General features: G+C 42.6%; 1 protein-coding gene across 1 annotated transcript in view; it reads right to left on the bottom strand.

Moving 5' to 3' along the window:
* ric1 (RIC1 homolog, RAB6A GEF complex partner 1) overlaps positions 1 to 27,030 on the bottom strand; it is a 97,238-nt gene that overhangs the window by 62,801 nt on the left and 7,407 nt on the right. Inside the window, exon 2 of the mRNA XM_056290993.1 lies at positions 13,419 to 13,526. Coding sequence (XP_056146968.1) covers positions 13,419 to 13,526 — 108 coding nt within the window. The remainder of the gene's footprint in view (positions 1 to 13,418; positions 13,527 to 27,030) is intronic.

Below are 27,030 nucleotides of genomic sequence, written 5' to 3'. Positions count from 1 at the left end.
TACCACTATGTTACAACACGGGTTTTGGACTTACGATGGGAAATCTAGTTTGGTTTAGATTTAGAATTGAGGTGGAGTTAGGAGTCAGGGAGAAGCTGATGGTTCCATAGAGGGGCGGGTCAATTGCCCTTCTTGCTACTCCAACTCGACAGCTTGGAGGGGGAAAAAAAGGTGGGAAAACATCTGCTACAGCATAGTCTGCAGCAGCAGCTAGGGGACCGTGGTGATTATGACTATGCCAAGGACTCTGTGAAACAACAAAGGTCCAGCTAGAAAAGCGCTATATAAATGCAATGCATCCATCCATCCAGACTTTGGCTGCATGTCTCACTAGCCACGGGAACTTCACCTGCATTTCCGTACGGAGAGCCAAAAACATCTGAGCTGGCCACACCCAGAGGTAAGGCAAAAGCAAACTGGATACCCTGCGAACTAGCCAAAACATCAGAAGCTGCTAGTGGAAGACATTGGGAGATTCAGCTAGGAGAGGTCTGTGGTCCAAATGCCCAACTAGACAGGAAAGTGTACATACACATAGCTCAGAGGCCTACGTACTTGTTTAAATGCATTCACTAGAGGGAAAGAACTGTTGCAGACGCTAACGTGTAGGGACTAGCTGGAAGGAAGTTAGTCCTAGCTTCCAGGATTAGCGAGCCAAACACGTTGGTCGTCTTGTAAGATCCTATTACAAAAAAATCAGTCTTTTGTCCCCTCTATTTCTGATGGAGCCTTTGAGCTTTAAAGACTCAATGGAATATTCACTTTGGAGGACCGAATTATTGACAACACTTTTGTGACTTTCTATCAGCTGTCCGAGAAGTTTAATTTACCTTTAAGTCACTTTTTCAGATATTTGCAGATTCATGAATTTACTCGATTTAAATTTAATCGTTTCTCAGTTACCTCCAAAGACCAAATTGGACCACATTCCTGAAATGAATCCTGCTGAAAAGGGGTATGTCAGTAAATTTTATTATGCAAATAATACTTTTGGCCAAGTGCCACTTGAGCCCCTAAGAAAATAGATAGGAGAGTGATATGGAAATGTCCATTCCAGAAGAAAATTGGGATCTAGCAATTAAGAGGATACACTCTTCCTCTATATGCACAAGACTTGGCGTAATCCAGTTCAAAGTAGTGCACTGCCTTTATTGGTGCTAATAGAAATTGGCTAAAAATTAACCCAGATTTAAACCCAACTTGTGGCAGGTGCAAACAAGCCACTGCCAGTCTTTTACATATGTCCTGGTCCTACCCAAAACTAACTCAGTTCTGGCGTTCCATCTTTGAGGCCTTGCCTGCTGTTTTACATTTCCCACTTAAACCTTCTCCTCTGAGTGCCATCTTTGGAGTCGTTCCAGCTGTTCCACATTTAAATGCTACTCAGGTAAATGTTGGCCTACACCACTCTATTAGCTCGGACATTGATACCGTTCAAATGGAAGGACGCTTCCTCTTCTACTTTTGCATGCTGGATTGCAGAGGTTATGCAGTCATTGAAATTAGACAAGGTTAGATATACCATGAGAGGATCAAATCAAAATTTCACTCGACATGGAAGCCCTTTTTAGACTTTGTGGAGAAGTTAGATGCTCAGTTGGTGCACGTTGATGGGCTTGCAATCTAGTTCTCAACCCTTTCTCTTCTATTCTCCTTTTCCCTTTTGCTTATTTATTTACTTTTTTAGCTAATTTTTCCCCTTTTGTTAATTTAATTTAAGTTTGTTACTTGTTTACTTTGTTTGTTTTTGTTATGGTTTAATTTAATTCATTTTATTTCAGGTGGCATGCCAGGCAGGGTGGGAGTGTGGTGGGAAGTGTGGTATGGGTCTGTGTGTGTGTGTGTGTGTGGGGGGGTGTAGTTGAAAAAAACAGCGATCCCTCCAGGCGAGAAGATAAAGTGAAGATATGCAGGTAGTTAACAAAGTAAAGTGGGCTGGAATCCAAAAAGGAACTGGAGGGGAGAATTGTATTACTATTCAGCCAATAAACAGGTTAAGGAGAATAGTAGAATCAACACAGTTCTCATCCTCGCTAGTAAGAATGAATCGGCAGAGTCCACAGAAAAAAGACAGGTCTTAAAACAATCCACAGCACTCAGCAAGCAGACTAAATGAGCACAATCCTAAAATCGAAACGAACAATGCCAACTAGTAAATATAATTTAAAATTTCGAGAGGAGAAGCAGCAACAGATGCACACCAGCATACTCTCACAGCCCGGAAGTTCACAATGTTGAGAAAAGGTCGAACCAAGCTCATACTGATCTCAAGCTGTGCCTCTGGAATGTAAATCCTTTTTGGGATTTAAAAAAAAAACAGCTCATGTCTACTGTTTTCTGTGTGTGTGTGTGTGTGTGTGTGTGTGTGTGTGTGTGTGTGTGTGTGTGTGTGTGTGTGTGACAGGGAGAGAGAGAGAGAGAGAGAGAGAGAGAGAGAGAGAGAGAGAGAGAGAGAGAGAGAGAGAGAGAGAGAGAGAGAGAGAGAGAGAGAGAGAGAGAGAGACCACTGAATTAAATACACAAATGGACTTTGTAGTTGTAGTTGTGTCTGGCTGGCCGGTTGGCTCCTTCAGTTTGATAACATAAGATTGAGTTCAGTCAAAATAGTTTCATGTTGGCAATACAAACAGCCATTTCACCATCTTCCAGCTAACAAAACTACATTTAGAGAAGTAATTACAGAGTGTGCAGCAGAAAAAATTTAGCGGAAGCAACTATGCTTGTGCCTTCTACCACAGCTTCACAGAGTAAAAACAAACTTGTCAGAGGGAATTCTTCGTAGTTATATGGACCTTAATTATTAAGCAAAACTCTGCACGGGACCAACACTCGCTTTGGAGTGCAGTCTAAGTCAAAGCAGTGCATCTTAAACTTGAGATTGCTCATTACCTGGAGGTCCATATGCTAGAGTGACACTATATCCGACTCATTTGAGTCTCAAAAGATGTATCTTTAATCCTATATAGCTTATATATCTATTAATAGATAGCTTACATATCTATTAATAAATCTTGTATATCTGACAGATTTGTATATTGTTACAGGCACATAAATCATAAACATTCAAATACAGAAGTAGAAAGTGTCTTTATGCATGCTCAATTATCCAGGTAAGGAAATAGCAGAAAGTTGAATCAGTTCATCTGGACACGGCAATACTGAGAAATAAGATAAGTTTGAGAGATCTAAACAAACATTGTGTCCAGATGAACTGATTCAACCTCCTTTGACTGGAGTAGAAAATTCAAAAGAAAAGCTGTGATATTCAAAGGCCAACCGAACATGTTACTTTACAAGCAGTTAAAAGCTGCCAGTTGACTGAACTTCGTGTGACTTGAGTTTCTATGCAATCTGTTGAGACAAACTGAAACCAAGGCTGAGGTTTGGTCTAAATCCTCATTGTCTACTTTTGCACAGTCTGTTACTTAATAATTTCCTCTTTGATTTGGACTTTGATTAATATTTGTCTAGACTTTCTAGACTGAAAAATGGAATTCACCTGAAATATGTTTTGGGTACAACTCCTTAGTCTGCTTGTTCTCTAGCAGGACTTAATCCTTTTTGAAAAATGATCTCTGAAGATGTGGGCTTTCTCAATGCACAAAAGCCATCAGCCCTGACTTACAGGAAGCAAAGGAAATAACAACACATAAATAGACGGAACTCAGAGGAAATAAGCTGATTAAAATAAAGACACCTGTTGGGCAAATCAAAGATGGTTAATGAGACAGTACTGAATTGAGATTATCAGGGACGAAAGAGTTATGTCAGCATGAAACCTTTGTTTCAGTTACAGCCTAGACTCACATGCAGCCTAAAATCTATACTAGGTTTATAATGTAACTAGAATTACACTTTATGAACATGAAACTCAGAATGTGAGAGAGTCTATGATACGGTATTTTTAACGTGCACCTGCTCTCTGTTATGTTTGGCCAGTCAACACTGGGATGGGGCCTGAGTTCGCTGGCTTTCTCTGACACATTCACAGCATTCATTCATGTGTACTCTGGGTTCTGCGAAAGGCGGATATGATGAGGGGTGAGTGAGAAGAAAAGAAGATGGTAAAAAAGAAGAGGAAAGTGATAGTCTTGCCAATGTATAAAGGGAAAATATTTATCTTCTATATTGGACAATTGCATACAATTGCTTGAGTATGGAAGTCGAGGAATTATCCAAATAAGATCGAATTTTGATGGGAAAGTACACAATATACTCATGTATGCTTACTAAGTCAGAGTAAAAAGGTCAACTGTACATTTTTGGTCATGTATTTCAGTTTTTGTTGCTCAGTATTGTTGGGTGGAGGCATGGAGGTGTTTAGGAGAGATGGCAGTGGAGTCTTTAACTCGATTGTTTAACACAATCTTGGAAAGTGAGAAGATGTCTGAGGTGTGGGGCAGAAGCACACTGATACCGATTTTCAAGAATAAGGGTGATGTGCAGAGGTGTAGTACACAGGATATAAAGTTGATCAGCCACAGCATGAAGATATGGGAAAGTGGAAGCTACATTAAGAGGAGAGGTGAAGATTAGCAAACAGCAGTATGGTTTCATGCCACTAAAGAGCACTACAGATGCGATGCTTGCTTTGAGAATGTTGAGGGAGAAGTATAGACGAGGTCAGAAGGAGTTACATTGTGTCTTTGCGGATGTAGAGAAAGCATATGTATGACAGGGTCCCAAGAGAGGAGGTGTGGTATTGTATGAGGAAGTCGGGAGTAGCAGAAAAGTACAGCGCTTTGCAGAAGTATTCAACCCCCTTGATAGTCATCAGTTAATTTCTGGATTATAAAATGTACTCAAACATCTGTTCCTGAACAATATTATTTTTGTGAACCCATAAGCTCTAACAGCATGTTCCCAAAGCCAAAATAATTTATGTTTTGCTGATTTTTGTAAATAAATTAAAAACTAAAATATAGTGCTTGCATAAGTATTCAACTCCCACATATCAATACTTTGTAGAGTACCCTTTTGCTGCAATAACTGTAATGATTCTCTTGGGGTAAGTATATAAAAGCTTTGCAAATTCTTCTGGAGTGATTTTTGCCCATTCTTTTTGGCAGAATTTGTACAGGTCTTGCAGGTTGGTGGGATAGTGGGATGGCGCCTCTGGGCTGCAATTTTCAGTCTGTGCCACAGATTTTCATTGGGATTGAGGTCCGGACTTTGATTTGGCCACTCAAAAACGCTCACCCTTTTGTTGCTGAGCCATGCCATTGTTGCTTTAGCCTTGTGCTTAGGATCATTGTCCTGCTGGACGGTGAACCTTCTCCCAAGCTTCAGTTTTATGGCAGACAGCAACAGGTTTTCTTCCAATATTTCCCTGTATTTAGCTCCATCCATTCTTCCCTCAATTTGAACAAGGTTCCCAGCGCCTGCAGATGAAAAGCAACCCCATAGCATTATGCTGCTGCCGCCATGCTTCACTGTAGTGAGGGTGTTTTTTAGGGCATGAGCAGTGTTAGGTTTGTGGCACACATAACGCTTTGCATTTTGGCCAAAATGCTCAACTTTCATCTCATCTGACCACAAAACTTTTACCCACATCCTAACTGGTTCTCTCTCATGCTTGGTAGCAAATGCCAAGCATGCTTTTATATGAATAGTTTTGAGTAACAACTTCTTTTTTGCCACCCTCCCATACAGGCCAGATTTATGGAGAGCCCGTGATATGGTTGACTCATGCACATTTACTCCAGTTTCAGCCACTGACCTCTGGAGCTCCTTCAAAGTGATTGCAGGATCATCTGTGGCTTTCCTCACTAGCCCACGTCTTGCTCGGACACTTAGCTTTGAGGGACGACCTGTCTTACAAAGCATCTGGGTGGTGTGATACAGTTTCTACTTTCTGACAATGGATCCAACAGTGTTCCGTGGGACATCCAAACACCTGGATATTGTTTTGTATCCCTTTCCCACCTTCTCCATTTTAATCACTTTGTCTCTTACTTCAGTATTCTGCTCCTTTGTCTTCATTTTCTGATGGAGTTCACACCCGGCTAATGAACTTTACACAGAGTGCTTTTTATACCCATAAACAAGACCGTTACTTTAATATCTTACAGGTGCACACTAATTATGTCTATTTGTGTTAACCTAAGTTTGCTTTAAGAATAATTTGTCATTTGTGTAAACTTGGAGCTTTCAGACCACAAAGGGTTGAATACTTATGCAAGTACTATATTTTAGTTTTTAATCTATTAATAAAAAATCAGCAAAACATAACTTATTTTGGCTTTGGGAATATGCTGTTAGAGCTTATGGGTTCACAAAAATAATTCTGTTCAGGAACAGATGTGTGAGTATCTTTTATAATCCAGAAACTAGTGATGACTGTCAAGGGGGCTGAATACTTTTGCAAGGCACTGTATGTAAAAGTGGTGCAGGATATGTATGAGGGCAGTGTGACAGTGGTGAGTAGTGTGGTAGGAATGACGGATGGGTTCAAGGTGGAGGTGGCATTACATCAAGGATAGGCTCTGAGCCTTTTTGTTTTTTCAGTGGTGACAGACAAGTTGACGGACAAGATCAGGCAGGTGTCACCGTGGACTATGATGTTTGCAGATGACATTGTGATCTGTAGTGAGAGTAGGGAGCACGTTGAGGACAGCCTGGAGAGGTGGAGGTATGAAGAGAAATTAAAGTCAATAGGAGCAAGACGGAATACGAGAGGGAGGACGGCGGAATGGTGAGGATGCAAAGAGTGGAGGTGATGAAGGTGGATGAGTTTAAATACTTGGGGTAAACTGTTCAAAGTAATGGGGAGTGCAGAAGAGAAGTGAAGAAGAGTGCAGGCAGGGTGGAGTGGGTGAAGAAGAGTGTCAGGAGTGATTTGCAATGAAGGGTACCAGGAACAGTTAAAAATGCTAGTGAGACGAGCTATGTTGTATGGTTTGGAGACAGTGGCACTGATGAAAAGACAGGAGGCTGAGCTGGAGGTGGCTGAGTTGAAGATGTTAGATTTTCATTGGGCGTGACGAAGAAGGACAGGATTAGGAACGATATTAGAGGGACAGCTCAGGTTGGACGGTTCAGCGACAAAGCAAGAGGGGCAAGATTGAGATGGTTTGGACATGTGCGGAGGTGAGATGCTGGGTATATTGGGAGAAAGATGCTGAATATGGAGCTGCCAGGGAAGAGGAAAAGAGGTAGACCAAAGAGGAGAGAGGATGTTTATGGATGTGGTGAGGGAGGACATGCAGGTGACTGGCATGACGGAGGAAAGTGCAGAGGACAGGAAGAGATGGAAAAGCTGGGGCAACCCCTAACGGGAGTAGCCAAAAGTGGTAGTAGCAGCAGCAGCAGCAGTGGTAGTAGTAGTAGTAGTAGTAGTAGTATTGTTTCTACCCAACAATGTATTGTTGGGTAGAAAATATTGAATTAGCAATGCTCTACATCAACTACAATTTGATACTGCTAATTTTGAGAATATTTTAAATATACTTTTTAACCTGAACTACTAATTAATGTAACAATTCCAACACCCACTGGATTCTGCTTTTGTAAATTATTTCGTTTTCATTTCCATTGGTATTTCTTCCAGTCCTCTCATATTTTTAGGGGCACTGCATTTCCCTTCTAAGAGCAGACCCATCTGTGCTGTTGTAACCCCTGTCATCAACTAATGCGTAAGCAGAAAAACCTCGAGGAACTGTCGACTCTCGCCCATCCCAGTGATTTATAAACAAGTACCCCTTGTTCACTATAACGCTTTCTGACAGTGTTTACAGAGAGATGCAGGATGGACTGGAGTTGTTGATTAATTTGATTAGATGTAAAATGCCTTAAGCAAGATGCACTATATTGAACTGTTTAGTTCCCATGAAGTTCATACATTTATAAGCACAGAGGTACATAGCCAGACGTGTACACAGCAGTTCTTTTTACCCTATCAACACAGACTCACATCCATTGCACGTTGTCCGTCTTGAGAGAGAGATCCCTCCTCGGTTGCTCTCCCTGGGGTTTCCGCCTATTTTTTCCCCCCTGTTAAAGTTTTATTTTTTAATTTTAGGGATTTGTTCCTTAGCCAATGTAAGGGTCTAAGGACAGGATGTTGTGTTGCTGTAAAGCCTCCTGAGGCAAATTTGTAATTTGTGATATTGGGCTATACAAATGAAATCGACTTGAATTGACTTTAAAGCAGATAGAATTTAGAATTTAGGGATTTCCAGTAATAAGGGTGCCTGACATTTTTCTAACAGCAGATGAATCAAGACCTCTCACAAGGTACAACATAATAATGTACTCTGTTGCCCTAAAAAGGCAAATTAGACAGGGAAGAAGGCAGGTAGTGCTGTGTCTTAAGTCTTTTCATCTCTCTTTCTCTCAAACATACACCAGGGTATTCCCTGCATAGAAAATTCCATGACAGCTGCCTTGATCAACTTCCATGCCACCAAGAATAAAATCAGACTGGTGTCGGCAGTAATAAAACCTATTTCAAAAGTTATGTCCTCTGTGAATTACCATTATTTATAATTCTAATGGCAAAATTTCTCCAGGGTAGCGCTGTATTGTAATCACCACAATGTAATTGGATAACAAGGGGATGCCAATAAAGATCACCACTGCACAACAGCTACTGAGCTGCAGAAAGCACATCTGCTGTAAGTGCAAAATTCAGCTACCTTCCCATGAACAGGTAAAGCCATGATTTCTTGCATCCAGGTACTTATATGGCCAGAAAAAAGTGACTTCTTCAAAACGAGAGTTAGGATGAGGAGGATGAGGAGCACGACAGGTGAAGAGGTAGCATAGCATCATGCAGCCTAAGCCGATCCTCGTAACTAGTCATTAAGATCATTATTTGCATTACTAACACTTTGTATCATTATTCAACTCATGTAAGATGTGGTTAATTTGTTGTTTCTGAGAGCAAAAGCACTGGTTCCTCACCAAGATTTAAGGCACAAGTGAGAAGAAGAGGTTCAGGCAACAATGTAAGGCAACAATGTAGTTTAGCTGTTGTGCAAAGGGGTCATCATAGAGAGACGGAGATGAATGATTCATGTGAGCTGCTGAAGTTTTTTTGTAGGGGTAATATTCATTTAATTCAAATAAGTTTGAACGTCATAATCTGTCATTTTCATCAATTATGAATTAAATGATTTTCTATATCTTTGTTGCATGGGCCAGATGAAGGCACGATGCATGCAGTGATCATGATTAGGAAACTGCCTTTGCCTTGTTTTGGGCTAAAACAAATCCTGTACACTGTTACAATTTACCTTTCATACATACAGTTTTCGTAGGTATTTCATCCCAAAATGTAATCAATTAGACACTACGCATAGACACACATGAACTCAACCCCCCCCCCCCCAAGTTAACAGTGAATGGTGTCAAAAATCTTTCCAGAGCTGCATTTGCAGTGGACTTCAGCAGGAGCCCCCGAACACTGCCCTCCCTCAACATACTCAACAGCACCGCGTCTACGGTAAAAACCTACAGATTTCTGGGTTCAACAATCTCCAAGGACTTAAGGTGGGCATCCAACATAAACACAATCAACAAGAAGGCCCAGCAGAGGGTGTACTATCTCCACCAGCTCAAGAAATTCAACCTGCCTCAGGAACTGTTGATTCAGTTCAACACTGCAATAATTCAGTCTGTCCTCTGCACATCCACCACAGTCTAGTTTGGTTCGACCAACAAACAGGACAGGGATAGACTACAACAGACAGTTAGGTCTGCAGAGAAGAAAATCACAGGCACCAACCTGCCCTCCATTGAGGACTTACACACCTCTAGACTCAGGAAATGGGCAGGCAACATCACTGCAGACCCATCACAACCTGGTCACAATCTGTTCCAACTCCTCCCCTCTGGCAGACGCTATAAAGCACTGTACCCCAAAATAACCAGATCAGAATCAGAATCAGGATGAGAATCATGTTTACTGGTCATGTAGGTTTGCACAAACATGGAATTTGACTCTGGTTCATGGCCCTCTCAGTGTACTTAACATAGAATAACAACACTACAACACAACAATCTTCAGATATTTACACAAGGATTGACTATATACAGGTGAAATAAGAGGTGATATAGTGCAATGGTGCAGAAAATATATCAGATGCTGAAATAGATATTATCAGGTTACTTACATACATGCCTGAGGTAGATGGACATGACAGTGTACCAGTATACATACAATGTACAGTACAGTTTATACAAAAAGGTTAGATTTATGGACAATGTTAAGCGTTCATTTGAATGACAGCCAGCAGAAAGAAACTGTTTTTATATCTGGATGGATTTCAAGATGGCGCCACAGACAGTTGCCTCGGTTCTGCGCTGTCTTGTACTTTTTCTGTTTTTGTTTATTTGTTTAGTTTCCAGCGCCCACTCACTGATCACATACAGCGAGGGAAGAACTTTTAAGTCTCCAACTGTCCACTGGACAAACTGAACAGACTTTTTTACCGACTTTAACTGAACATTTTAACGAAAGTCTTGCTGAGGTCTTGGTCGGTACGGCCCTGTGCAGACTACGACGAAGACGCTGAAGGGGTAAGTGAGCCGGAGTGCTCGTTAAACTGCAACAGCAGGGCTTTAGAACCGCACTCCCGTCAAGCCACCTGGCAAATGTCCCCTCTCTGGCCAACAAATGGACGAACTGCTACTTCTACATGGAAAAAACTCAAGACTTTTCCAGATCTGCCACCCTGTGTCTCACTGAAACCTGGCTTAGTGAGCACATTACAGACAGTATATTTCATCTGCCACAATTCCAACAAACACAATAGTCACAGTAACCCATATAAAATCAGACATGATGCATAGCAGATGTGGGCTTGGGGAAATGTCTTTAGGTTATTTTCCATTAAAATGTTTCCTTTACTGTCACTTAGTATGAGTGATTAGCCATTTAACACTAATAGAGAGCTTTGCTAAATGGCTCTATTCCAGGGGTGGCTAACCATGTGCCATGGAGAGCCATGTGTACGCAGGTTTTCATTCCAGCCGGATTCCACACCAGGTGATTTCACTGATTAGCAGGAGTCGGGTTGGAATGAAAACCTGCATACACATGGCTCTTCATGGCACATGGTTAGCCACCGCTGCTCTATTCCAAGGCAAAAGACTGGTAACCTAAGTGTTGAAAGCACATGTGCCTGCGTATGTATGTTACTCAATGGCTAACTAACATTTTGCTCTCTCAATATGCAAAGTAAAGTGTAGTGACTGTTTGTGCATGAGTGCATGTGTGTGGGGGGGGGCATGTGTTTCACAACACCAGGATACATAACTATAACTTCCTTTCCAAAGAGCTAGTTTTTTGCAACACATTTTGCTTTTCTAGTTTACTGTACAGGCTTTCACTAGTCATTCTTAAGTTTGTTACTCAGTTTGTGTGTAAAGTTATGTTATGCCCGGCCTAGGGGAAACCTGAGCACCAAAAAAACAAAACAACACAAAACCAAAAAACCAAACAATCACACTAAAAAAGAAATTATGACTGCGGGTCCTCACAGTCATTACTAAGTTCTTAGGATTAACAAGTAAGTGCTAAGCACTTGGCAGCATGGTGGTCCAGTGGTTAGCACTGTTGCCTCACAGCAAGAAGGTCCTGGTTTCGAATCTCAGGCCATCCCAAGTCTTTTCTGTGTTGAGTTTGCATGTTCTCCCGTGTCTGAGTGGGTTTCCGCCGGGTGCTCCGGTTTCCTCCCACCATCATAGAGGTGTATGTTAGGGTTAATATTCCTGTCTGTGCCCTGACCAGGGCATGGCAAAAAGAACTGGAGTTGGTCCCCCTGCTCCTGCTCCACTGCTCCTAGCTACATGGCTAGGATGGGTTAAACGCAGAGGATGAATATCCTCATGGGGATTAATAAAGTATATCATAAAATCTTAACTAGTCTAACTACTGATTACTAATTTCAGCCAGACCATTCAAATGCAAGTAATGTCACAGCTGGTAAAGCCTCAGTAATGTGTGAATCGGTTACAAGGCAAATATCACAGCAGCCAGCCAGTCACAAACACATTTACACATGTAAATATCGAAACTGCACACCTGCCTTGTGAGCTCATGTGGGGCAAAGATGTCCATAAAACTTGGCTAAGTTAGGTCTAATGATGTTATTGCTGTTGTTTTGATAAAACTTCACAGTTCTCCATTAGGTAACTCTAAGACTGACATTTCAAGATGAAACTTTCATGCAACCTTGATTATTTTTGAATTTTCTTGTGTAACTGTCAAGTTGTAGGAAAATTAGGGTTGCATGCAACTTGCAACTTGCAACTAGTTGCATCAAGTTTCACTGTGTAAGGCGAGCAAAAAGACCACACCTCCTAGTTTGTATGTGTAAGAATGTACGAACAACTGAATTCTTAGTGATAACTAGTACGAGTGGTGCGACCCTTTTTCACTTAGTGTGGTGTAAATTCTGTTTTAGTTCATATTTAGTAGACTTAGTGAGGACTAAGAAATAACTGGTTCAACAAGCCCCCAATCACTAACCTTGGCTATAATAACCAAGGTTTGGCAAATCATAGCCTCCACTAATCTTTAGGAATGTTCTATAAAAAAATTCATCCATCCATCCATCCATTATCCGAACCGCTTATCCTGCTCTCAGGGTCGTGGGGATTCTGGAGCCTATCCCAGCAGTCACTGGGCGGCAGGCAGGGAGACACCCTGGACAGGCCGCCAGACCATCACACAGGGCCGACACACACACACACACACACACACACACACACACACACACACACACACACATTCATACCTAGGGACAATTTAGTATGGTATAGTATTTAATATAAAAAAAATCAAATTTAATTTGCAGTGTCTTTTTATGGCTGTAAAATTCCAAGTTTTTTCTCTGAACCCTCCCTGCTTACAGTCTTAAGCAAGTTTTCAATCTTATAGTGACGAGTTGCTTATAAGATCACAGGAGTCTATGTCAATATATTCCAGAGCTGAGCTCTGAAAAACAAACTCCAAATTTATACTTCAATCTTATAGCTACTGTTCAATTTCTTAAAGCATTTTTCAGTCAGTGACTCAATGTAAATGCATTGAATCAAAACAGAAAAACATACTAACATGACCACAATCACACTCCTGCCTGGTCCAAAGAGAAGCGAGAAAAGAGACTAAGTAACTTGACTGACCACCCTCAACACTCACCTGAGACTGAGAATACATGCATATGCACAACTATGCAGGGACATACTTCAGTAACACCAATGGAAAAATGCAAAATGTAAAAAAAAATGCTAAATTAAACCACCCTAACTGTGTGGAGGGAGAGCAAAATGGCTTAGGGGGGTCAAAAAAGAGAAAGAAAAGGGGAGAAAATGAGTGAGTGAGTGAGTGAGTGATCCTCGAAAAATGTTTTTCATAATTCCAAAGCAAAGATAGGAAGTAAGATTGTGTGGTTAAGGCATACTGTACTCACCGCCACGGCTATCATGGAGTCGTCTGGTTTCCATTCTGCCTTCTGGTACACCCCAAACCGGGCTGCCACTTTCGTCGACTCAATATAGCTGACTACCAAAACACTGGGCTGGAAATTGAGGGTGTGGGGAAGAATGACATGCATATTTTAAATATACTGAAATACAGAGACAGTGCAGCACAGAATAATAACACATTTGAAACAACTCCTTATGAATATGCTCTTGTATATAAGAGAATGAAATGCCTCCATACTGAGATTGCATAGGCCTTCTATAACGTCGACTCAATTTCATTTACATACAAGCAGGAGTGCCTACCACATGCATGGAACAAAAGGTCCGATCACATCAGAACATGAGGTTTGCCGACTGATTATTTTTTTGCATGCTTATGTGTGTGTGTGTGTGTGTGTGTGTGTGTGTGTGTGTGTGTGTGTGCGTGCGTGCGTGTGTGTGTGTGTGTGCGTGCGTGCGTGCGTGCGTGTGTGTGTGTGTGTGTGCGTGCGTGCGTGCGTGCGTGCATGCATGCATGCATGCATGCGCACCTCTGAATACAGTGGAAATCAGCTAATAAACTCAATCCAGCTAAATAGTTTGCTACAAAGAGGGAGGGGAAATATTTGTTAAGACTGCTAAATTCTAGTTGGTCTCAGCCAGCCTCTCAGATGCTACCTGAACACCAGGAAGCCTAATTTTCTTCCTTGTCTCATTGGCTGGAAACTTTGGACTTTAGACTTGGCTTATTCTACAGTGTTGTAGAATACGCCAAGTTTTACCTTTATGGTATTTGTGCGTGGAACATAGGGCTACACAATTAATTGAGTTATTGAGTCTGACCAATCAGAGGTCTCCTTTTTTTTTCTTTTTGGATTATTTCCCCCTCTTTCTCCCCAACTGTATCCGGCCAATTACCCCACTCTTCCAAGCTGTTCCAGTCGCTTCTCCGCCCCCTCTTCCGATCCAGGGAGGGCTGCAGACTACCACATGCCTCCTCCGGTACATGTGGAGTCGCCAGCCACTTCTTTTCACCTGACAGTGAGGAGTTTCACCAGGGGGACGTAGCATGTGGGAGGATCACGCTATTCCCCCCTGTTCCCCCTCCCCCCAAACAGGCGCCCCGACTGACCAGAGGCGGAGCTAGTGCAGTGACCAGGACACATACCCACATCTGACTTCCCACCTGCAAACACGGCCAATTGTGTCTGTAGGAACACCCAACCAAGCCGGCGGCAACACAGGGATTCGAACTGGAGATCCCCGTGTTGGTAGGCAACGGAATAGACCGCTACGCTACCCGGACGCCCCTAAAGGCCTCCTTTTAATAAGTCAGTGGCAACGCCACAGCTAGCCAAATAATATTGTGTGATTTGACAGAGATGTAAACGTCTACGGTGCCATGCTATCTAATTGTAGCATAAATAACTCTCAAGGTTAGATTACAGTTAATCTTAAATTTTGTAGAGGGCGGAGGAACCAGCTTTCATGCCTAATTTAATTGCTTTAGTGAAAAGTATGCTAGACTTAAGGTGTCTGCATGTCTCCAACAAACTAGTTTGTACAACATGTCGTCCAACCACATCGGACAAGTAATTGTGATCATGTCATTCATTCAGAACGTTTTGAAAAGGTTTGGATACAAAGTTAGATGATCTGATTGTCTAAAAGGAGCCTTGAGTTTTCTAATGCTATTCAAAGTTTTGAACAGCACTTAATTTTAAGCATGCAGCAAGCCTTTAGCCCGGTTATATTTAATGTTAGAAAGAGTAGGATTTTCCTAAAAATCAATATATAGACTCATAAAAGAATAATCCCTCTCAATCATCACTTATACGACCCGCTAGACATGTGTGGTGGTGTCACTAACTGCAGAGACCCTGTCCTCTGTCTGTATTTTCTTATTTTTTTCATTTTGCTGTGTACGGGACATTTCTGGGCATTAACTTTTGGGCAGTGGGACTCTATAAAAACATAGGGACCAGGTGCCAGATCGAGATCGTAAGCACGCATCCAAGATGAAGCTACGACAATGGTGGACACAGTGCCGAAAAGACACAAATATAGCGAGGCAAAACGCCAAGCGGACAAAACTTGTTCCAAAATGAGAGTGTATCTGGGGTTGGCTTTTACCCGCTGGCAAGCACTGAAGGAGAGGACGGGAATGAAGAACGACATGGGGTTGGGGAAGAGGGGCCAACTTTGAATGTTGTGTTTACAAACTGCAACCAACAAATCTCACTCATTCTACCTTTAAGCTATAAGAGGGCTAAGCAAGCCGGCCTAAATTCTAGATAGACCACCCTAAAAATTGGATGACACTGTGCACACTGGGAACAAGCTTGCTTTTTCATTTAGAACTCAACACGAGGGCAGCTGTGGAGAAGGAGTTTGTCACTGACTTTGTGCTGAAAAAGACTCCACTTCAGACATTCAGCAATATTGATAAACTGATATTATTGATAAACTGATATTAAACAAGATGCAGGCACTGTGCAAAACTTGAAGGGCAATAGTTAGGCCTAAATATTATGTGGGAATACCAGTAATTCATATCAGTGCCTCATTCAATGCCACAGATTTACATAATAAATACATAATGTAAAGGTCCCATGAACACAGTAAAAAAAAAAGGTTCAGTTATTTTCTGTATCCAATTTACTACTATACACCAAAAATATGCCTTTAGCCTTGCCAAACAGCCATATAAAATGTCACCTTAAATAAGCATTATACTGCAGTTTAAATTATAATTGCAATATGTCCCAAAATAATCAGAATACAATTTTCTTTTTGTCCATACTGTGCAGCCCTTGTGGAACAATTGGCGCATTTTTTATTTTCATGACAATGTCCCTTTAAAGAGTAACTAAACCTTAGACCAAAAGTGCGCAAGGCTGGTGTAGGTACTTTATAATGTAAGCATAGCAGGATAACCACTGCTGCAGCTAGTAAAATTAACATCTATCAGCATTGACAGACAGAGAGAAAGAGCCAGCACTAAAAATTGTTAACAGTTATGTTAATGATAGATGTACTGGCACACCTAAATCAAACAATCCATTATTAATTTTATTAGCTGCAGCTGTGTTTAACCAGTTATGCTTATATCATAGAGCAGCAAGAGCAGCAAGACCAGCCTGGCATGTTTTTAACCTTTAGATTGTTTTTAGTTCAAGTTCAACTTATTTGCCACATGCACAGAAATACAGAGTAAAACATGCAGTGAAATGAAAGGGGCTACTAAGTCTGTCACTGTGTGAAAAAAGACATAGGCCTAGTATATAGAGCTAAAAGACAAAAGATCATTGCATTCTTAAGGCAAAATTTTTCATCTGTAAATGTCAGCAAACTCACTAAAATGGTCTAGGATTTTAGTATTTGTTTGGACTCTAAGTACTCTGACAATATGTTAAGTGGTGGAATCTGAGAAACACTGCAACATTGCCCATGGCAACATGATCCCCACTGATACATAATCAATTCTATTGAGCCAGGGCCAAATTCCTCAGAGAGAAGACAATGGTGTTCGAAGTTGACCACACTGTAAACAAATCAGATAAAACAATGCAGTCTGTACTAAACAGGAATTCAGAATTTAAAATTTAAAAAAAAGGTTTTCAGATCAACAACCAACCCAATAAATAATAAGAGCCAAATGTTTCACATCTTGGTTATTGTATTTCAAGGAGGGATATTATCTCAAACAGTAGTATTTTTTCATACAGCAACATTTCCTATTAATTTGCACATATGATCCCAACATTCGACAGGAATAACTAGGCCTAACTATTTCTTGCTCCCAGGCAAACCAAAAAAAAGAAAAAGAAAAACTACTGCTATCAAAGTGAACACAATAACGCATGCTATTAAATTTATGAACCTTAATCAGTTCAAAAATTATGCAAATAAATTACATTTCCCTCTTTAATTTCCAGAAGCGGTGCACAGTCAATTTAACAGTTAACACCAATGAGTGATGATGCAACATTGGCATGCTAGATGCTAATTTTTGGAATAATAAGCTTCCTAATGGAACTTTGGATAAATCGAACATTATCACAATGTCTAAATATCTTTCCACTGGAGCACAAGCATGCCAGTGTCATCCCTGATACAAAAGTAGGCAGTATTCATCATAATATGTACTTGCTTAGTGCAGCCTAAAAAAAGTACATCAACTAACCTGACAAATGCAATAGCAAAATGGATTGCCATGGTCATTTGGGTTGAGATTTTACTTTACTTTAGCCCATCTGTTTACATTCATGAGTCAAAAAAAGGTTGAGATTGTTATGTATGGATGATGCTATTCTACCAGTGACCACTAGGTGGCACCTGTATTCTATATTGCTGTTGTCTGGGTTGTAACCAACAGAAGAAGAGTTCCTAGTAAAGCTTGAAAATGAACAGCTGTGTGTGCATTGTGGTCCCTGCATCGTGTGTGAAATTGTTTACACCATAGTGTTATTAGCCAGCTACATAATATAAATTGGCAACGAGATGTGGAGTAGAAACTTTTAGGCACCAAAGCAGCTGTGAAAAGGGAAGTTTTCTACTTGTTTGGACGAAGTCATCCACGCAGCTGTAGCTAATGCTAGCATGGTGCTAGCCAACTGACTGAACTTGCTAGCTGATGATGAGCAGTAGCAGCGGAGAAAAAAGGGAAGAGGAACCAGAAGGACGCATCATGGCGGGAATTATTGGCGCAATGGAACCATTTGAGGAATCCGGTGAACAATGGGCAACGTATATTGAGCGTTTTGAGAATTATATCCTGGCTAATGAGATCAGGGATGCTAAGAAGGTGCCGGTTCTATTGAGTGTGATAGGGCCAAAGACCTACGGATTATTGCGCAGTCTGATTGCTCCAAATAAGCCTGGGGAGAAGACGTATGATGACATTGTAAAGGTGTTGAAAGGACATTTCGCCCCCAAAACCGATAGTGATAGCAGAGAGATTCCGTTTCCACAAGAGGAATCAAGAGGACGGTGAGTCGGTGGCTCAGTATGTTGCTGTGCTTAAAGGACTTTCCGAGCATTGTGAGTTTGGTGGCTACTTAGAGGATGCACTACGGGACAGGTTTGTTTGTGGACTGAAAAGTGAAACGGTTCAGAAGCGCCTGTTGACCGAGGACAATTTGACCTTTCAGAAAGCGGTCACTTATGCAGTTTCAGCAGAAACAGTGGCGCGTGATGCACAACAGTTGAGCAGCTCGTTAAAGGTAAATGCCGTTCTCTCTCAAACATCCCATGCCAAATGCAGGCGGTGTGGAAAGACAAATCATAGTGATGATGACTGTTGGTATAAAGATAGAGACTGCCATCAATGCGGCAGGAAAGGCCACATTGGTCGCATGTGTAAAAGTAAACCCAAGAATGACTATGGCAGAGAGAGGAAATACAGAGAAGGGAAACCGGAGTTTATAGGCAAAAGCAACACATACAAACACAGCGGGAGAGACAAGAAGAACAAAGTGCATTGTGTGGAGGCCAGTGACAATGAAAGTACAAGTGAAGGGACTAAATCTGACACTGATAACGAATTGCCATGTTATGCACTGTTTCGTAAGGGTAAATATTCACGTATATCTGTGTTACCTGAAATAAATGGTAAGAAAATGGAAATGGAATTAGACACAGGGGCTGCTGTATCTTTAATTTCATGGGAACAGTATAAAAGTACGATGAAAAAGGCGCCACTGCAGCCTACTGATGTAGTCCTTAGGACGTATACAGGTGAACCTTTGTTACCAGAAGGGGTTATTAATGTGAAAGTAAACCTGAATAAGCAAACAGCTGAGTTACCATTGTATGTTGTAAAAGTGAATGCAGCTCCACTATTTGGTAGAGAGTGGCTGAGAGCTATTAAGCTTAACTGGAAAGACTTAAAAACTGTGTATGGTGTACAACTTGAAAAGAAAGACAGTTTAGATGCTGTACTAAAGCGGCATTCTGCTGTGTTCTCAGATGGGTTGGGTTCAATGAAAGACATTAAGGCGAGAGTGACTTTTAAACCTGATAGCATACCCAAATTCTGCCCACCACGTAATGTGCCCTATGCTCTGAGATCCAAATTAGAGGCTGAACTGACCCGCCTCACTGACCTTGGCGTGATCTCACCAGTGGAGCATAGTGACTGGGCCACACCTGTAGTTCCTGTCAACAAGAAGGATGGCACGGTGAGACTTTGTGGTGATTTCAAAGTCACCCTCAACCAAGCGCTCTGTGTGGACAAGTATCCTATGCCACGCATTGAGGATCTCTTTGCATCGCTAGCTGGAGGTCAACGCTTCAGTAAACTGGACTTGTCAAACGCATACCTACAGATGGAAGTAGTGGAGGAGTCGAGGAAGCTACTGACTATTTCCACACAAAAAGGACTTTTCTGCTACAACCGCTTGCCCTTCGGTATTGCGTCGGCACCAGCGTTATTCCAGAAGGCTATGGATCAAGTGCTCGTTGGATTGCCATTCACGCACTGTTATCTCGATGACATTCTGGTTAGTGGGCCAGATGAAGAGACCCACCTGAAAGCCCTGGACGATGTTCTCACGAGACTGGAGGAGTATGGTCTCCATGTCAAAAAGGATAAGTGCATGTTTTTCCAGGAGTCAGTAGAGTATCTAGGTCATATCATCGATGCTGCCGGGCTCCACAAGACGCCAGAGAAGGAACGCGCTGTTGTGGAGGCACTGGTGCCCACCAACGTTAGCCAACTACGCTCGCTCCTCGGAATGATAAACTACTATGGACATTTCATCCCAGACCTGGCAACTATCCTGCAACCACTGAACGCACTGCTGCACAAAGGGAAGAAATGGCAGTGGACTACAGCTTGTGAGGCAGCGTTCCGAAAAGGGAAAGAGCTCATGGTATCTCAGAAGGTGCTAACCCACTACAACCCTGAGCTGCCCCTCCGTCTAGCCTGTGACACTTCACCCTACGGGGTAGGGGCTGTACTCTCTCACGTCATGCCTGATGGTGTAGAGAAACCTGTCGCTTATGCGTCAAGAACACTCAGCAAAGCAGAGCAGAACTACGCCCAGATTGAGCGAGAGGCGCTGGGGATAGTCTTTGGCGTACGTAAGTTTCACCAGTATCTCTATGGTAACAAGTTCACTCTACTCAAAGACCATCGCCCACTGACCTCCATTCTCAGTCCAGTGAGGAGTATGCCGTCGATGGCCACAGCCCGCATGCAGCGCTAGGCGCTCCTCTTGTCAGCGCATGATTACACTATAGAGCATTGTAAGGCTTCAGCACATGTGGGGCACACGAGTGGTAGTGCCACCCAAGCTACGGCCCCGGGTGCTCAACGAGCTACATACAGCACACCCAGGGGTAGTGAGGATGAAAAGCTTGGCACAGTCGTATGTCTGGTGGCCAGGTATTGACTCTCAGATCGAGCTCCAGGCCAAATCCTGCCACTCATGCCAGCGTATTCAGAGAGAACCGAGTCTTGCCCCTCTACATCCATGGATGTGGCCTTCCAGTCCTTGGGAAAGGATTCACATGGACTTTGCTGGTCCATTTGAAGGACACATGTATCTTGTGGTAGTAGATGCTCATTCTAAATGGCCCGAGGTGCAAATCATGGATAGCACCACAGCAAGCAAGACCATCACAGTACTGAGGGGCCTTTTCAGTCGCCACGGCCTTCCTCACATTCTCGTAAGCGACAATGGACCCCAGTTCTGTTCTGAGGAATTCGCCACATTCCTGAAAGCCAATGGAGTCAAGCACATTCGCTCAGCGCCGTATCACCCTGCTACGAACGGCCTGGCCGAGCGCTTTGTACAGACTTTCAAACACGCCCTCAAATCCTCCAGGGGCGCCGCACCAGTGCAACAGCGGCTCGACACATTCCTGTTGACGTATCGCAACACCCCGCACGCCACGACAAAGGAACCGCCGGCTATGCTGTTCACAAGGCGCATGCTACGCACGCGACTTGACTTTCTCAAACCCAGTGTGGCTGGGGTTGTTCATCGCTCTCAAGACTCCCAGCAGCAACGCCGTCAACAACACTCCAAGGCCAGACACTTTGCAGTCGGTGAGTCTGTCCTTGTTCGTGATTACCGGAAGGGGGAGGAAAAGTGGACACAAGGAGTTATAATGACTCAAACGGGACCAGTGTCATACGAGGTCAAGGTGGGAGCACAGGGAGTGTGGAAACGCCATGTGGATCAGATGTTGACTCGAACAGAGCAGGCACACGCGGACGCTGCCAGCTCTGCAGTCCACCTTCCTACCAGCTTCCCTATGTCACCTCAACGTAGTGCTGGTGGTACTACACGTCACCTCGGTACCCCTGCATCTCACACTGATGAGAACACTAATCCAGTTCCAGTGGCTATCGAGCCCACGGAGACACCTCACTCCAGTGAACCAGCTGGTGCTGGACCTACTAAGATAGCGGAGACTGTTAGACACTCGCGCTATCCGGTGAGACATACTAAACCACCTGCACGTTACTCTGCTGAGTAAACACATTGATAATGTGGTAAAGAGACTGAGACTTTTCAGTTTAAAAATATTGGGAAACGAATACGGGTTCTGAATGTATACTGGAAAATAACAATGTTTTGAATGTACTTTTGGGAAGTAACATTACGCCTTTGTCACTTAATCTTTGTTCCGGGAAGTGATTTTTGCATTGTTGATGTACAACATATTTTAGTTGGGAGGAGATGTTATGTATGGATGATGCTATTCTACCAGTGACCACTAGGTGGCACCTGTATTCTATATTGCTGTTGTCTGGGTTGTAACCAACAGAAGAAGAGTTCCTAGTAAAGCATGAAAATGAACAGCCGTGTGTGCGTTGTGGTCCCTGCATCGTGTGTGAAATTGTTTACACCATAGTGTTATTAGCCAGCTACATAATAGAGAAGACATTATTCAGTAAAGTCTATTTGATTGATTCCTTCAACCATTTTGTTAATTGTCATTATTACCACATCACCACAAACATGTGGTACTTTACCAAAAGAGGAGAACTGAATTTGAATGTAATACAGATTTCTGATTAATCATGATTAATCACGGTCTATGATTTGATTAACTCAATTAAACATTCTTATGGACTGACAGCCCCATTCGAAATTATCTACTGAAACAGGTATAAAAAATGTCATCTAAAAATTACACTGGATTTTTATGTGCAAATGGTGAGACAAGGGATGGTTTCTTGGGCTAGAGTATGAGTAAACTCGATCAATCACTATTTTCCACTGATTGTTTGTCAGAAATAGGCAGACATACACCAATTTGGCCACTAGCTCTGAGTTTACCACTACACCCGATAACTGATCCAGACATCATTCGCAATCACAGAAACAAACAATAATCTGTTTCTTATATCCTCTTACTAGATCAAACAACATTATTTACCTCTTGTGTACATCACTGTCCACCATATAAAATAATTACATTTAGCTGCAGTCAAATAAATCCATAGAAGGAAACAATATCACAGGGCATGAATTTAACACCTGTGGAGGACTCCACAAAATTGGGTTAATTTCAGCTTTGAGAGGGAATCTGGCCTACTTACTTTACCCAGTTTGCCAGTGAGGACATTTTTCACCTTTCCAAGGAACAGAAACTGATAAGTTCTATTTTGTTTTTTAACGACTAGATGCTGGAATGCACTGACCTAATGTTTGTTGAGCATGGTGACAATTAATTGACTGTACCTATGGTAGGTGCAACAAATGATCTACTCCATCACTGCAATGAACATTACACTCATTCTGCTGCAAAATCACCTTGGCTAATAAACCTACCCTACTTCTTTTTTTGAATAAGGAAGATCATCCTGTCAAAACTGAAAGAAAACTAGGACATTATAGACTCACTGGCCATGCTTGTGTAATGAAACCAGGGTATTAGCTCATGCAATTCAAGCTGGGATGCATTATGCATCAAAACCCAACACTGAAATGTGAGACCAGGTGTAAGAGTAATTCTACCTTTCAGTGTCCCATCCACATATAAAAACTTTATAGTGTCACGGAAACTTAGGATTGGTAAACTAGCTGTTTGCTGACAGTAAAATAAATAGTTTTCTTCCTGAGGATGTCAGAATACAATAAGCTGAAACCTATTAAGTCATGCTCAATGAGAGACACAGATGACTCAAAACTACATCTGAAGAGGCTTATGACTTAATTTCTCTTAACATCTACCTTTAGGGGACCGGAGGATATGCTCCAATTATCGGGGCATCACATTGCTCAGCCTCCTTGGGAAAGTCTACTCTAGGGTGCTGGAAAGGAAGCTCCGACCAATTGTTGAACCTCAGATCCAGGAGGAACAATGTGGATTCCATTCTGGCCGTGGAACAATGGACCAACTATTTACCCTTGCAGAAGTGCTGAGGGAGGCATGGGAGTTTGACCAGCCAGTCTATATGTGTTTTGTGGACTTGTAGAAGGCTTATGAGCATGTACCCCGGGGAATCCTGTGGGGGGCACTGCGGGAGTATGGGGTATCGGGGCAGTTGCTACAAGCCATCCGGTCCTTGTATAACCAAAGTGAGAGCTGTGTCCGCATTCTCGGCACAAAGTCAAACACATTTTTGATGGGTGTCGGACTCTGCCAAGGTTGTGTCCCTTGTCTCCGATTCAGTTTGTGATATTCATGGACAGGATCTCAAGGCACAGCCAAGGTGAGGAATGTGTCTGTTTTGGGAACCTCAGAATTGCATCTCTGCTCTTCGCAGATGATGTGGTTTTGTTGGCTTCATCAAAGCGCGACTTCCAGCACGCACTAGGGCGGTTTGCAGCTGAGTGTGAAATGACTGGGATGAGAGTCAGCACGTCCAAGTCTGAGGCCATGGTTCTCTGTTTTCAGTCAAAATAGGTCTATTTTGGCTAAAATCTAAAAATGTTCGACTACAAAGTTGAACAGGGAAATGACAACGAGCCCTCCTCCATCCAGTATATTTTTTATTCTCTAAAAATAAACCACTTCAACAGAGGTAACCCCTATTGCGTTATTTCTTCGATGTCAAATGTATGCTGTAGTCCAGCGATATTCAGACTTGGCCAACTCAGAAGCCACAATCACAATAAAAAAATGTTGGAAAGGGCCACATTACAAAAATATGCCGCCTCACCCAACTTTCATAGGGTCATAGGTTGCTCTTATTGTAAAACTGGATTATTAACGGTACTGCTGGAAACTGTGAATCATGCTATCACACAGAGAGAAGCCTCTTGCAAGCAGAGCTGTCAAAAATTAATTGAAAAGATTGAGATAAGTCATTAAAATCGATACTCAGCACAGAACATTGTAAAATAGCAAAAAAAATATATATTAATTTCCTCCATTGCACTGGAATCTACATAAGGATTTAGCTCATTCAGTGGACTTCTACAAATGACCCGTCGAGGGCAGCAATACACTTTTGCTGCGTCTAATCTGCATCAGAAGCAGGAGAAGAATGTTACTGCTGCAAGTGTCACAGACAATAGCTGGTGAAATATTTGGTTAAAAATAATTGGAAAACGCAAAAACAGGAGACTTCAGAGTCGCAATATAGTCATCACAGAGCCTCGGTCTGAGTACCACTGCTCTAGTCGATTTCGTGTTTTGAACATTTGTGAACTGCGTTAAACCGCCTCCATCTGTCTTTTTTTGCTGTCTCATCACTATTCATATCTATGCAACCAATTTGTCTATGATTAAAATTTTTACTAGAGTACAAAATTGTTAACAAGAGCACACAAATCTTCATAGAGCCAGCCTCTTAATTCTGCTCTCATAGTGCACGAGATTGATGCATTTAACTTTAAAATAAACAAAACTGGTCTGACATAATGGGGATAGCAGATATGAACAGTGCATGTCAAGGGTATAGAGCCATGGGGGCGTGGCCTGAACACCGCATGGAGTAGCTGCGTTTTAGGGAAGCTTCACAACCCTCACTAAAAATTTAGAATAAAACACACTCACACCGCAAATAATATGACCAAGAGACGACATAACAATAAGAATAAGACAACGAACCAAAAATTGTCTCCCGAAGAGGAGGACAAAGCCACTTCTGACGCCGACAGCGATGCTAGCAGCTTAACCAAAATGGCTAGCAACCCCAGCACTACCGGCGACACCACGAGCCCTCAGCCTATCCTGGCTAGCATCTTAACCGCTATCCAGAAACTAGAAGGGGACATCAACGCGAGGTTCAATACGCTGGACACTAAACTAAATGCAGTCCAAACTTCACTAACCGACCACTCAACTCGCATCGTTGATTTGGAGGAATGTGCTACCGACTACGAGACCCGTATCGCAGCCCTGGAGAAGCGGTGTGATGAGCTGACTGAAACCAACAAAGCCACGAAGAGTAAGCTGATTGACCTAGAAGGCCGTTCAAGACGCTCCAACATCAAAATCACTGGTCTACCAGAGAAAGTTGAGGGCGGCAAACCAACGGAGTTCGTTGCGGGGTTCTTACCTAAACTCCTGGGAGTGCAGAACTTCCCCGGTGGACTGAAAGTGGACCGGGCGCACCGCATAGGCGTACAACCATCGCCCGCAAGATCGCGCACCATGATCGCCAAAATCCACCACTTTCCGGAGAAGGAGAAGATCCTGAAGCTTGCCCGCCAACAATCTCCTCTGTCCTTTAACGGAGCTCGGATCAACGTGTACCCAGACATCTCGCCTGAAGTAGCCGAGCAACGCCAAGCCTTTGACGGAGCGAAGAAGAAGCTGAGAGATGCAGGGATAAACCACGGCCTCGTTTTCCCTGCGAGACTGATCATCACCCATAGAAACGAACAGAAAATATTCCAGAAACCCGCAGATGCCGAAGCTTTCATAGACAGGATCGCGTCTAACACCGCTGCCAGTGGGTCTCCATGTTGAATCACCGGGACTTGCATTCTCACCAATACCGGGGGCCTGTGATCCCCTGCTTTGCTCAACTTGAACTTACCGTGTGAGTGTTACGGACATGAGGGTGGACAGAGCTTCTTAACTACACCGATAAGGTATACGTAGCCAGCCACTCTCTTTTGCAGAGTTGACGTTAGTGTTATTTCATTGTTGTGTTTAGCTGTTTCTCAGTGTTTATGAGGGAATTTGCGCGTTACTTCGTTTGGGGGAGTGGGCGGGGGAAGGGTTTGTTATGTGTTTTTCTCTGTTCCGAGTTTCTGCTCTCTCTGCTCATGCACCGACAGTATTATTATTGATGAGGATGCGTCACAATGTTTGAATAATGTTTCTCTATGACTGCAACAGGTTACACAGGCTCGCCACAAGGCAGCAGCCTAATCCTACTCAGCTGGAATGTGAAAGGCTTAGGGTCCAATCTGGAAAGAGGAAAGGTTTTCTCGCACTTGAAATCCTTATCTGGGGATATAATCTTTTTACAAGAAACGCATATTAAGCACACAGAACAGCGGAGGTTAAAATGTAGCTGGGTATCTCAGGTATTTCAGTCCACCTTTTCGTCCAAAGCCAGAGGAGTCGCCATATTAATTCGCAGGAATGTCCCGTTTGTTCACATCTCGACCATCTCTGACCCGAATGGTCGTTATCTTATAGTAACAGGCAATATTTTATCACGGCATGTCACCTTCTTGAATATACTATATGCAC

Source organism: Lampris incognitus, chromosome 12 (assembly GCF_029633865.1).
Source record: "Lampris incognitus isolate fLamInc1 chromosome 12, fLamInc1.hap2, whole genome shotgun sequence".
Classification (NCBI taxonomy): Eukaryota; Metazoa; Chordata; class Actinopteri; order Lampriformes; family Lampridae; genus Lampris; species Lampris incognitus.
Note: the sequence above shows the minus strand (reverse complement) of the source record. Positions and strands in the feature narration are given on the sequence as shown.